The sequence below is a fragment of the Phyllostomus hastatus genome, unplaced genomic scaffold (genome assembly GCF_019186645.2).
Source record: "Phyllostomus hastatus isolate PE091 unplaced genomic scaffold, TTU_PhHast_1.1 phas_scaffold_93, whole genome shotgun sequence".
Lineage (NCBI taxonomy): Eukaryota > Metazoa > Chordata > Mammalia > Chiroptera > Phyllostomidae > Phyllostomus > Phyllostomus hastatus.
This window is the reverse complement of record NW_025334042.1, coordinates 5,563,033-5,577,331: the sequence shown is the minus strand read 5'-3', so window position 1 is coordinate 5,577,331 and position 14,299 is coordinate 5,563,033. Positions and strand designations below refer to the sequence as shown.

Here is a 14,299-nt window from a genome sequence, read left to right as displayed (position 1 = left end):
ATGAATGAAACAAAATGCTTGTTTTTTAAAAAGATCAGTGAAATTGACAAACCTCTAGCAAGATTGTCCAAAAAGTGACAGAAGACATAAGATTATATTCAATAGCAGGAATAAAATGGAATATCAGTATAGACCCTGCACATGTCAAAAATGCAGTACAGGAAAAATAAGAACAATTCTGTGTGAATTTGACAACTTAGATGAAATGGACAAATTTACATTTAGTACTTCAGAAGGTAGGACAGACATTTGTAAGTGTAATTTCCAGCATATTATGACATTTCAGAAACATGTATTTCCACCCCATCCCTACTCTGCTTGTCTATCAAAAGCATAATACTGATTTTTGTATCCCCAGCACCTGGTATAATATGGTGCAGTGAAATATGTTTCTTTGTAAATGCTGTAATGAATGGCTTATGGTTAAACACCCATGCAGATATGTTAAAACATTTTAGTTAAATGTATCTTATCAGAAAGAAATATTAATAGCCTTTTATGTCTTTTCCCCAAGAGAAGGGGTGTGCTGAGATGTGCTTGTATTTGTCTTCTGACGTCTGGCTCAGACTCTGCTGTCTGAATACACGGAGTCCAGTGAGATCACAGTTTATACAGAGATAGACTGTTGATCATATATAGTCATCTTTGAAAACACATTGTAGTTACTTACTGATTGGAACAGATTGCTAATTTCTTACCTGAAGTTGGTGATTTCTTTTGAAATCTTTAATTTGCTGTATTTAGGGGTATTGTTGAGGTAATTGAAATAATAGTGACATGTGAACACATATGAATGGTAGATTTTATTATGAAGAGTACAAGGTAGTGCAATGTTAATACTTACTCTCCTGAATTATGGCAATTTGTGAATCAAAATTAAGTCAACAGCCATTCTCCAGAGGCTGGATAGTTACCATTTTTCCATCCTTTCACTTCTAACCTGTTTTTGTCTTCCCATGTAGCTGTGGTTTCCAGTGCTCTTCACTCCTTCATGTAGAGCTAGATTTCCATCTTACATCATTTTGTTCCTGCTTGAAGGGCAACCTTTAACAGTTTTGTTCTGTGTGTTTGCAGGTGATAAATTATATTTAGCTGTTGTATATCCGAATAGGTCTTTTTTTCATCTCTTTTTAGAAAGGTATTTTCACTCTATAAGGAATTTTAGATCGATAGTCTTTTCTTTTAGTACTTTAAAGATATTGCTCTGATATCTTCCAGCTTGCGTTGTTTCTCACAAAAATCAGCTGTTACCTTTGTTCCTCTGCAGGCAATGTAAGATTCCTCTCTATCACTGGCTGTAAGCAATTTGATTATGATTTACTTTGGTTTCTTGTGCTTGGGACTTGGGCTTTTTGAATCCATAGGTTAATTTTCATAGAATTTGGAAACTTTTGGCTATTATTTCCTCAAAAGCTCTCACTTCTCTCCTTCAAGACTCCTTTTACATGAACATTGGACTGCTTAAAGTTGTCTCACAGCTAACTGAAACTATGCATTCTTTTAAATTTTTTTTTTCTTTCATTATGGAGAGTTTCTATGGCTATGCCACTGTTTTTCTTTTGCAATATCTACTCTGCTAATCCTTCTTGGCTGTATTTAACATGTAGTCTTCCCTCTGGCTTCTTAAACATATGAAATTTAGTTAAATAACTATTTTAATCCTTGACCAGTCACAGAGGTCCTTTTATTTTCTGCCATATCTGGAAGATTGCTGTTTTGTTGCTTGACATCCATTGCCTTAAACATGTTTGCTTCATATATTTTTCCAGGCTTTTCATTGTGTCAGGTGGGGTGGTGGTAAATGTGATCCCTGTTCTTCTGTATTGACTGGGAGTGAAAGTTTGTTTCTTTATTCTACCCCAGCACAGAGACACACGCACACACACACACCCTTCATTAATTTTGAGTTTCATAAGGATAAGGACTGCGTGTGTTTTTGCTCATGATTATATCTTGACTACGTAATGAATACATTTTATTGATTAAATGAATATATACATGTATATGTAGTTACATTGTTGTATAAATAGACACATGCATAATATGTTACAAACATACTAGCTGCTTGTAAGCAACCTAAATTTTAGTACTTAACCTAATAGAAGTTTATTTTTATTCTTTTAACACCCCAAAGCAGATGCTCCTGGTTGATAGAGAGTTCTTTGAGGATGAAATAATTTACATGTCTGTGTTTCTTCTGTCTTGGATCTTTGCGGTCTTTTAGAGTTTTATTTTTATCTGTACTTAACCAATGGAATGAAGGGAAAAGAAAACTTGGAGAAGGCATGCCTGTCTTTAAAAAGCCTTGACTCAGAAGTGATACACATAACCGTCAATCACATTGCTTTGGTGTGAACAGTTACTTGCTGCTACTTAGATGTGTGGTGGGCTAAGTCCCTGGCTGGGCCGCCACTTTCCAGCAACAAATCCGTACTGTGTGCAGGTGGAGCACCCACATGACCATTAACTTTCAGGTACGGGGGTGTCAGAGGTGATGATGTAGTCTTTCACCTGTAGCCTTCCATAGGTCATTGCTGCAGAACAGTTTTTGTTGGAATTCTGAGCCAGAAGTTTGCCTTTAGTATATCTTTATTAAAATGTAGTTTCTCAAATTCTGCTGAAACAAAATTACTGTGTTGAGGTTTGAGAATATGCATTTTCACTAAACTCTCCTGTTGATTCTTGTATTTCCTAAAGTGTGAGACCTACTGGTACAGAGAGTTACTTTTCATCTTTTAATTATTTTTTCCTAAAAGAGAATAAAATAACTTGGATAATAACCTCCAGCAGGATAGCTTGCAGCCAGAGAAAGTCACTCAAAAACACATACCTGTACCAAATTCACTTTGAGCACAGTTGTACTAACTGTGGCTAAGGATGTGTATAAACATTTACTGTGTTTGCTATAAACAAATATTACTTGAGTAACCAAAGTACTTAGGGCACTATGTGAGGCCCTGAGAGGGAAAAAATAAAATTTTTTTTGACCCTGTCCTTAAGGTGTCTGTAGGTGGAGAGAAAAGACATGTATACGTAGTAATGTTTCACTGACTCTGAGTTGTACGTTTTTTCCTATTTTAAGTTCTCTGAAATCAGTATGAGTTGTAAAATTGCTCTCAGCTGGGCAGCAGTCATGACAGTCGTCACTGCGTACTTGCTCATGAACTTGGTTGTAGCTGTTCATGTGTGATTAATTCAGTCGAGGTATGTGAGTTGGGCGCTGTATTTGTTGGACTTAATTACTTGGTTAAATGTCTTCAAAATGATGTTACTATGACGAAAAGAAAGGTACAAAAGAGAAGAATGATGTGATAAAAGTCTGTGTCTTCATCAGTTTAAAAGAGGTCTTCCTATAAGTGTAAAATGAAAATTCTAAATGAAAAAGAAGCATTTTATCATAGTTTCATTGACAACAGTTTTATTTCTTGATGTACGAAATGCTTATCTTAAAAATTATGTGTTAAATTTGATGAAATACACTTGATCAAGAGTCCTGACTCTCTGTGCTTTAAATATCTCTCAAATTTCTTTCCTCTGGTATTCCCACTCTAAAGCTGTATCTCTTGCCTAAAATATCTCACTGATCAACAGTTTGCCTTGTCTCCAGTCTTTTCTTTTTTAACCTAGACACACCTTCCAAGTTATCATTTGAATTGCAAATCTGATTGTCACTGTTCTACTTAAAATCTGTTAGTGACTCCCCATTGCCTTTGAGATAAATTCTCCTTGTCTTTCAAGTCTCAATTTCTTAGCCATGACTTTTCAGGGCTGGCCATAACCCTAACTCTCTGGCATTATCTTCTTACGGCATCCACTCCTCCCCACCTTTAGCTACTATAAAACTATACTGTTTTATTCTTTTCTTCACAATCCTGTACATTTCCTAGTATGTACATGTTACTACTATAGTCCTTACCAAATTGCCTTGTGAATCTGTTTAAAGATTTGCTACCCTTAATCGGCTGTGACTTCCTGAGAATCATGGACTGGGCCTCACTTTTTTGGTGAGTCTCCACCACTTAGATAAATGCCTGATGCTAACAGAAAAATTAACATCCAGTGAACACAAAATTAATGTTCATTGAAGGAATGAATTTTGAAAACTGTATTATAATAAAAGTACAAACTGAACTCCAAAAAATACTTCCACGAGCTACAAATTTGACTTCGTATAGGTACATTGAGTTGGAACTTGAAGCATAAAGAGAAGGTAGTCTGACATTTATGGGAAAAGGGTTAGCCCAGCTGGCTAGGATCAGTTAGGGGAATGACACAAGAATGAATCAGACCAAATTAACTCTAGTTTTACTGTATGTATTAAAGGAAATAACTCTGAAAAGGAAAATTTAGCACATGTAAAACTTCTTTAGTATTAGGGTGAGGTTTAGGCCACTTTGGTAGACTGTAGGGAGCAGTTCAAGAATTTTACCTTCATGAATGACATGTATTAATGTAATAGATGGAAGCTTATCAAGGGGTAGTATCTTACTTGGTTTTGTATCCTGAAGGATTACCATAGTGCCTGCCTAGCCGGAAATGTTGAATGAATTGACTTAGTTTTCATATATATTTACAAATTAGTGAAACTTTAGAGTTCCAAAGAATCTGGTATTAAATGTATGCATTTATAGATTTATAAATTAATTTGGGAAAATTGGCATCTTTAATGATGTCTTTCTATCCAAGAATATGAGAGATCATTCTTCCTATTTGTTTAGGTTGTTTTTTATATTTGGGAATATCTTAAATTTTTTATTTTGCATTATGAAGTTTTCTTGTCTTTAATAATTATGCTCCGTATTCTGCCTGGTCTGCCTACTATCAAGATTGACAGAGAGCCCTATTTTATTTTTATTTGTACTATATATTTTTAGTATACTTTTCTGCATATTCCTTTTATTTTTAATCTTTCTGAATCACGTTGTTTTAGGTATGTCTCTTGTGTAGAGCATAAAGATGGATTTCGCTTTTTTAGCCAATCTGAAAATAATTTTGTTTTAATAGGTGAGTTATGCCCACTTGCATTTATTGATAAATGTGTTACATTTGGGCTTGTTTCTGTTACATGACTTTCAAATACTTGTTGTCTTTTCACCATGTGCTCTGTTTTTTTGTGACCTCCTCCTTTCCTTTTTGGTATTTTGGAAGGTTTAATTTCCATTCTGTTACCTTTAGTTGAAGATAGAAGCATCTCTTAGCCCTTCTTTAGCTACTGTCTTTGTTCCCTACAATGAGCAATGCTAAAATTACCTAGTTACAGTTTTTTTCTTTTTCTTGTATAATCAGATTGTAGTTTAAATATCTTAATGTTAATCCCTATGGTGTTGAATATGTTTAGGTTTGTACTAATTGATTTGTGAGCCTCAAAGTGATTTGCTTCCCTTTACTTACAGTTATTATTTAAGATATTCGTGAATTTAGTTTCATCTTTCTCCTATTTTTGTGTGTGTTACTTTTACATTCTCTAAGCCTGTAACATTTTATATAACTATTCTGTCATCTTTATCCTCACTTAAAAAAATAAAATTTATTTTTTAGAGCCATTTTAGGTTCTCAGACAAATTGAGGGAGAAGTACACAGTCCCCAGAAAAGCCCTGTCTCAACACATGCACCGCCTCCTCCACGGTCGACACTCCGCACCACAGTGGCATGTTTGTTTACAGTTGATGAACCTGCATCCACACAGTCATCATCCCCCAAAGCCCTGAGTTTACATTGGGGTTCACCCTTGGGGTCGCATGTATATCTCTGAGTTTTAGCCAGTGTATGATGACATGTACGTACCATTATAGTATCATCCAGAATAGTTTCACTGCCCTAAAAATGCTCTGTGCTCTAATTATTTATTCTCTCTAGCCTCTAAACCCTGTCAACCATTGTTTTACCTTTTCCAGTTTGTCATATTAGTAGGCACCATCCAGTACGTAACATTTTCAGATTGGATTTTTTATATAGGCCTATGATTTATTTTTTCCCATGCTTTTTCATGGCTTGCTAGCTCATTTCCTTTTAGTGCTGAGCAATATTCCTTTATCTGGATGTACCACAGTTCGTTCATTCACCTACTGAATGTTTTAGCCATTCATCTACATTTTGTTTGCTTCCCAGTTTTGCCAATTATGAATATATAAACATTCAGGTGCAGATTTTTTTGTAGACATAAGTTTCAGCTCCTTTGGTTTGGTATCAAGGAGTGCGAAGCTGGATCGTATGGCAAGAATACAGATGTTTAGTTTTTGTTGGACTGCTTTCAGCCTGTCAGCCAGCCAGTTGCCTTCCAGAGACAACCATGGTTGGGAGTTTCTTTTGTATGCCCATAAAGGCTTTCTGTATGCATGAAACTAATTATTACCTATTAAAATATGTAAAGATACGTAAGTGCTATTCACATCTTGAATTTTTTACTTAAGCTTTCTTGACTACTCTCTCAGCATTCACGTGAACCGTAACCCCAGTCCTGAAATCGAGCCCTTTTCATTGTATGGAGTTACGGTAATTTACTAAACCAGTCCCTTGTTAATGGATATTTAGGTTAATTCTAACCTTTTCTATATTAAGCACTGTGGCAATAAATAGTCTTAATATATAGTAAAAATAAAGAATACATTTAATTTTGTAAAAAACTGCACTGTCTTCCAAAGTGGCTGTACCATTTTGCATTCCCGCCGGCAATTGATGGGAGTCCCTATTGCTCCACATCCTTGGCAACATTTAGGGTTGTCTGTGTTCTGTTTTTTGGCCATTACATGGTGGTACTTGTTTCAATTTGCATTTCCCTGGTTTCAGATGACATGAGGCATCTCTCTTCATATGCTTATTTCCCCTCTGTGTATCTTTTTTGGTAAGGTCTCTCTTCAGGTCTTGTGCCCATTTTGCAATCAGATTGTTCATTTTCTTACTCTTGAGTTTTAAGACTTCTTTGTATGTTTTTGGATAACCATCCTTATCAGGCATTTTTTTTGCAGGTATTTCCTCCCAGTCTGTGGCTTGTGTTTTCATTCTCTTGATATCCGAATCTTTTAGCTGTTGTTCTGTAATTAAATACATTTATTTCTCATCCCCAGTCTTTAATGTTAAATCTTCTTCAGTATTTTCTTGATTGTCTGAAACTCATTCTCTACTCGATCACTCAGGCATGCTCTGGGAAAGAGATTCTCTGAAGTTTTATAGGTTTCTAACTCTTTGCCTCTGACCTTACACTTGGAGGACACTTTGGCTGGATTTAAAATCCTCATCTCACTTTTATTTTCCTTTGAGTATCTTAAAAACATTACTGCATTGTTTTCTAGCATTAACTGCTGTTGATGTTAAAATACCAGTCTGATTTTCTTTCACTTATGGGTGGATTGGCTTTGTGTTTAAGTTTTTTATTATGATAACTTCACACATTTTTGTTTGTTTTCCATGTTTCAGTGAATTGGATTTCCATGTTTCAGTGAAATTGGATTTCCCTCCTTAGGAGGAGGGTCTTGTGGAGGAGTAGGTAAACCAAGATAGCTTTCTTAGTTTTATATTCACCGGCTTTCTCTTCTATTGTTGTGAATGTATCTGCTTAGCTGCTTCTGTCTCTTAGAGTTAAGCCTTATTCGAGAAGGTTTTCTCCTCTTCTAGCCCAGTGTCTCTGTGAGCTCTGTGACATTACATCATAAGCTACTTATTTTTTATAGTATTTTCTGTAATCTGTTTCCTTAGGAACTTTGCCCTCACCTTTTTTCTTTAATACCTGAAACTTCTATCTCCCTTGATCCTGTTCTTCAGTATAGTTTCAGATTATAAGAGTTTTTTCCTTAGCATGGAGCTGTGTGCTGAAAGGGTGTCTTTGCTTTGAGAACCTTCTGAAAGGTTCGAGCTTTATGGTACTGTTTACCACCTTGGGACAGATTTTTCCACTTAACCTACAACGTGGAGCCTAGGAAAACCTTTCCCTTTTTTCATTTGTTTTCAGTTTTGTTTTTGCGGTTTCCACCAATGGTAGAATCCTCTTCTTTTGAGTTATTTATAATGATTATTTGGGTTGTGAGATTTTGCAGGGTACTTCTGTGGTCCCATTACTTCTGTTGCTTCCCTTCCACACACCTGCTGATTGTGTGGTGTTGGTAGTGGAGCCACATTCTCTCATGGTCTAAGATTTGAGGGGATTCTCTTGTACCTGTTTTTATTGAAGACGTAGTAGTCATTGGGTTCTTCTGATACCACAGTTGGTATATTTAGCTTTCAGGAGCTGTCCTTGGTAGATTAAAAAACTATGCTGCCCCCAGTTATAAAGCAACTAACCCATTATTAGTGTAATTATGACCAATATATCAGGAGCTTGAACTTCTTCATCTTTAAGTTTGAAAGATTAATTTAGAGTGACATATACAATTGCATTTGTAACATCTTTTTTAAAAATTTTAAATTTAGTGCTCACTTCAGCAGCACATTTACTAAAATTGGAATGATATAGAGAAGATGAGTGTGGCCCTTGTGCAAGGGTGACACACAAATTTGTGAAGTGGTCCATATTTTTAGTGTCCACCAGTAAATGAGTGGATCAAAAAAGTGGTACATTTATACAGTGGGATACTGTACCGCAGCAGAAAGAAAGAAGGAACTCCTACTCTTTGTGGCAGCGTGGGTAGAACTGGAGAGCACTATGCTAAGTGAAATGAGCCAGGCAGTGAAAGACAAATACCATATGATCTCACCTGTAAGTGGAACCTAATCAACAAAACAAGTGAGCAAAATAGAACCAGAGACATGGAAATAAAGAGCAGATAGTGACCAGAGGAGAGGTGGCAGGGAGATAACGGGATAGAAGGGGAAGGGTCAAGTCAGGGAACATGTATAAAGGACCCATGGACAAAGACAATGGGGGTGGGGAGCCGGGGAGGATTGAGTGTGAGGAGGGAGGGCAAGGGAGAGCAATGGGGAAAAAATGTGATCAACTGTAATTGAACAATAAAAAAAGTAAAAAAATTTAATTTAAATCATTTTTTATTTTTCAATTAGAGTTGAAATACAAATACTAGTTTTGGTGTACACCCTAGTGATTAGACATTACATAATTTACTAAGTAATCATCCCACTAAATCTCCTACTCATCTGACACTATAACATCTTAATATAGGAGTTTTTTTAAACATCTTTTTGTGTTCTGTTGGGAGTCATGTATAAATGTAAGATGTGATTTTTGTTAACATTCTTCTAGGTTTTAAATATGCACCATTTGCCTCTGGTTGTGGTGTTAAAATGATGCAGCCTAATGGGAATTTTAAACTAATTGAGATATGGTACATAAAATTATCTATAAGTAAAAAAATTTGTAAGTAAACATGGGAAACAACCTGTTGAACTGAATATGAATTGTAACGAATAAACATAATTGAAGAAATTGCTTGCTTGATGGAAATAAATATCCTCAGTTAAGGCAGAAAATAATGAAATTATTTAATTGTTTATTTTTACTTGTAATATATAATCATGCTTAATCTTTGGATGTTTTATGAAAGAAACATGAAAATTTAATATGTGAGTTAGAATTATTTGTAATTTTAGTTTTGCCCAATTGTCTTCCACATAGCCAGTGCTAAATAAACATTTCATTGTGACTATTGTAGAAGGGAACAGTATTAATATTTTGTAATTTTATTAGTAAATATTATATACTCTGCTGAATCTAACTTCAAACTATGGAAACCCAGAGTAAAATGATCGATTTCTTACAGGAACTAAAGTTAAAAGATGAAGAGTGTGAGAGGCTTTCCAAAGTGCGGGATCAACTTGGACAGGAACTGGAGGAACTCACAGCTAGTCTATTTGAGGTTGGTCTATTTACATCTTAAAAAATCAAAGTCTTGATTTTTATATATTGATAGAATTGTTTTTTGAGGGAACCTGGAGAAAAATATGCCTAGATTTATGCATATTTATAAGTCCTCTAAGAAAAAAATAAAATCCTTAAGAAGTGTAGAGTCTGCAACTTAAAATGTTGTGAAAAGGAAAGAAGACTGGGCAACTGGTATCAGGTTATTTAAAATGCATATATGGAAAGAAAGGAGGTAGATTTTAATCTTGGTTTTTACAGAGTATTCAGGGACTGCTTTAGAGTAACTTTATGCAACTTCTACAATAAAGATGTCAAACCCTTGGTGTCTATCTGGTATGGGATGATGTGAGGAGGTTAAGAAGGTACATCTTCTTACTGGAAGGTACCCTTTTTAAGCTGCGGCCTCCCACTGGGGCCAACATTTTTGCCCAACTCAAACAGTGTTCCTCAGTAGGAGTACTGTTGATGTTGTAGGATATTTCGTGTGCTTGGTGTATTAGTCAGGGTTCTCCAAGAAAAAGAAGTAATAGGATGTGTGTATATACATTGACACATGTATACAAAAAAAGACATATAAGGAATTGGCTTATATGAGTACAGAGACTGGTAAGTCCCAAGTTTTACAGGGTGAGACCCAGAAGAACTGACTGTATAGTTCCAGTCCAAGTCCAGAGATTTGAGAACTAGGGGAGCTGATGGTGTGATCCTAATTCTAAGGCTGACAGGCTCAAGAGCCAGGAAGAGCTGATGTTTCAGTTTGAGTCTGAAGGTAGAAAGAATTCTCTCAACTCTGTGTGTGTCAGCCTTTTGTCCTGTTCAGGCCCTCAGCTGACTGGATGAGGTCCACTCATGTCCTGGAGGGCAGTCTGCAGTACTCAGCCTGCTGATGTAAATGTCCATCTCATCCAGAAACACCCAGGGTAATGTTTGACCAAATATCCAGACACAGTCAGGTTGACACAAAATTAACTGTTACACTTGGCTTTGCCCCGCCCCCCCAGTGCTAAAAATACTCCCTGATCATTTTGACAACTTATAAATATTCATGAGGGATGGGTAGAGGATAGTACTTCCTTGCTGTTAAGAATTGCTGCCACGGAGTACCTCCTTTAGGTTAGCCCCCAGAAATGTTCCTTATCAAAAACATCCGTGTGTTACTAGAATGACTAATGTTATTATCACTCACCAGTATTTTTTTTCTTAGAAATTTGTTCTTAACACTTTTGATGTAATGCAAGATTTTAGGGGGGAAATTCCTTACCCTTTTTTTGTATTTATGCAGCATCTATGTATTTTAGTGTTGGGTATGCATATTTGCTCACATAGTTGTAATCCTACTGTATTTTATGGGTTTTTTCCAAATAAACCTCTTTCTATGTTACTGCATAGTCAGTGTAATGATAGAATAATCTATGAAATGCATGTTCTACAGTTTTTATAATTATGAGTAGCATTGCATGGAACTCTACAGACGTGAGCTTTCTGTGCACCTTCTGCTCCACACCTTGCCGTCTCCCTGTCCTTTTGGGGGTCATTTTCTTTCATGAACATTTTAAAACTAATTTATATTTTGTTTAGTTAGCCATCAGAAATGAGAGGAAGAGAAATTTAAGGTGGAGGAGATGGGGAAATCAAAGGTCTGGAACAGGGCTGACTGTGTGTCTTGTTGTGTTTTTATATGTACACGGGGCACACAGAAACATAAGACTTTCTTCCAGTGTTGTCTGGCTAGAAGAAAATTCTGAATGGTGTGTTGGTATTCGATAAGAAAGTAGATAGATTTGTTATACTGCTTATGCTATTTTTGATTTCTTACCTGCATGCCCTTAATTTTAGCCCTGCTTAACTCCACCCTTCTGTACTTACATGTATATTCTGTTCCATGAAATTGAAGGAAAACAAACAGAAAGAACCCTTTCCCTCTCTATAGTGGGATGTGAAGTACCAGAAATGCAGTTTCTGTAATTATGGAAAATATATCTAGAAAATATAGCTTTGGCGTCCCTTAGCTATCCCTAAGCTAACAATGGATGATAGAATTGACATGGACTTTCTGGGAAAGAAATTACATTGATTTAACATGATTTTAGTAATGAAGAAAGTTGTATTCAAACCAATTATTTATGAATTTTGAGAAAAAGTGCTAAAAGTTTTTCTCTGGTCTTAATTGTGGCTTCATGATCTCAGTTTACCATTGTCTTTTGAAAAGATTTTCTGCTTGTATTTTATATGTATGTATATACATGTGTAGGTTTAAGAATTAAAGCTTATTCTAAATAAACTCAATTTGCACAGTTTTGGTATATTTAACATGTAAATTTAAATTAGCAGTTTTATGTATGATGAATAATCTTGAATATAATTATACTTTGTATATAGCAAAGTTGATTCTTAAAGTGTCAAATGGAAGAACTCTAAAGTTATATATATATATATATATTTTCTCCTAGTATCTTAGATTTTGAGATAATACTATAAAATTAAGTCAGTTGAAAGAGTGCTTTACAAAGTAGTCTACATTTAACATGGGGAAAAAGATAGGTGATCCTAAGATTTTTAAAAATTGTCAGCCAGTTTTAGTAAATTTTTATGATATGTGTGGTTTTCTCTCCATAATGCTATGAGGCATAGAGTGTAAATTATTATTATTTTATGTGTGAAGAAAACGAGGCATAGTAGGCCAAGGAGTGCTGCTGGGATGCAAATTCGTGACCTCAGCTCTTGCCTTGAGTACTGTGAAAGTCGTAAGTGGCGATTCCGTCCACTCAAGCCATCGTTGAAGAGAGTCGTCATCGAGGCCTCTCTCCATCACACATTTGGTCTCAGAACGGTCGTACCTCAAGCACGTAAAGCAATCCATCCACCTTTCCATTTTGATGTTGCTAACACCATCTTTCACGCCACCATCATTTCTTACCTAGATCAGTATATGCCAAACATTTTGTTCATGTACCTGATCAGTAAAAGAAGAATTTGAGCGTGTACCTTAGTTATGATGAAGGTACCTTATATTTATTGAGGATTCCTTATGGGCTAGGCACTGTTCTAAGAGCTTATATACTTACTTATAAATTATACGCATATGCTAACATTCATAACAATGTTACTTAAATTGTAAAGCAATAATTTTATAAAGAATGAGAATAATAAAAATAATTAAAATTTACTTGTATACAATATTTTCTCACTAAAACATGTTGTGTGTGTGCACATTAACTTATAGGGGTGGGCAAAGTGGGTTTACAGTTGTTCGTGTGGAAAGTAACACAATCATAAATAATAATACAAGAATCAACTCAGTTTTGCATACAACGTAAACTTACTTTTGCACCCCCCTATATTCAATGAGAAGAGTTTGATTGACTATGTTACCTTGTTTTTGAAAATCTTGTTTTAACAATTTATCTTGATGAAGGTCTGGTCTAAGTGTTGTTTTTCTCGGTTAGATTTAATGCTGCTGATACCTCACAAGTATATGGATCCAGATAGGAGAAGTGTGTCTTCCCTTGTTTTAAACCATTATATTAAATTTTCAGCTGTGTTGTCAGTTATGTGAAGGTTTTTTTCAGAAAATTTTGTATTGAATTTCTGTCTTCTGTAATACCAAGAAATTGTGCAAATTAATCAGAAGATTAGGAATAACTCGTGCTTTTGGCAGAATTAGGTTAAAATTCTGTTTTCAGAGTTTGTCAGTATAAACGTGTGACTACTTCCTTCAGGGTAAAGCTAGTCTGTACCTACTTTTGTACAGCCTTGAGCTGATTGGTTTCTACATTTTAAAATAATTGGGGGGAATTGGAAGAATATTTTGTGACATATGAAAACTATATGAAATTCAGATTTTAGTGCCCATACATTTGTATGGAAATGGCCACACTCATTCGTTTATTATTGTCTGCTTTCACACTGCAGCAGCGCAGTTGAGTAGCGGCAACAGAGGATGGCTCCCAAGCAAAACTACTTACTATCTGGCTCTTAGAGGAAAAGTTTGCTGACTCCTGATATGAATGATTCTTTTGTCATTTCCCATTTTAGAATGATAGATTGATAGAAAAATTTTAGTTTTTTGTACCTACTTTTGATGTGTTTTGTCATTGTGTAAAATCCTGTACTCTATTTAGAGACTGCTTTTCCCTCCTTCTAGCTCTCTTTTCTTTCCTTCCGGGACTCCAGTCACATGTGTGTTGTATCTTTTCACTGTGTCCTTCAAAGGGAGAAATCTCCCCAAATCCCAGCTCACTCTTCTGAGTTTACATCTTCTGTTGGATGTGGTTCCCCAGTCCTTCACTATTTCATTTGCTCTCTAATGCCCTCAAACATTTAAAAAAAATTGTCCAGCTCTTTTCATTGTTCCCCATGAGAGGTTTGGTCCAAGTTGCATAGTTCACTATTAATGAAAGCAGAGTCTATTTCTAAACATTTAAACAATTATTCTCTCCATAGCTTGAATTACTGTGCACTTATAGTTAAAATGTCACTTATCTCGAAGA

At 35.5% G+C, this 14,299-nt stretch overlaps 1 protein-coding gene and 1 non-coding gene across 2 annotated transcripts in view; both read left to right on the top strand.

Annotated features, from left to right (window-relative positions):
- Positions 1 to 14,299, top strand: part of LOC123812723 (RAB3A interacting protein) — a 51,007-nt gene that overhangs the window by 20,245 nt on the left and 16,463 nt on the right. Inside the window, exon 5 of the mRNA XM_045829555.1 lies at positions 9,709 to 9,804. Within this exon, the coding sequence (XP_045685511.1) occupies positions 9,709 to 9,804 (96 nt within the window). The remainder of the gene's footprint in view (positions 1 to 9,708; positions 9,805 to 14,299) is intronic.
- Positions 8,404 to 8,510, top strand: LOC123813192. Its single transcript, XR_006784685.1, has one exon. It is a non-coding gene; the product is annotated as a U6 spliceosomal RNA (small nuclear RNA).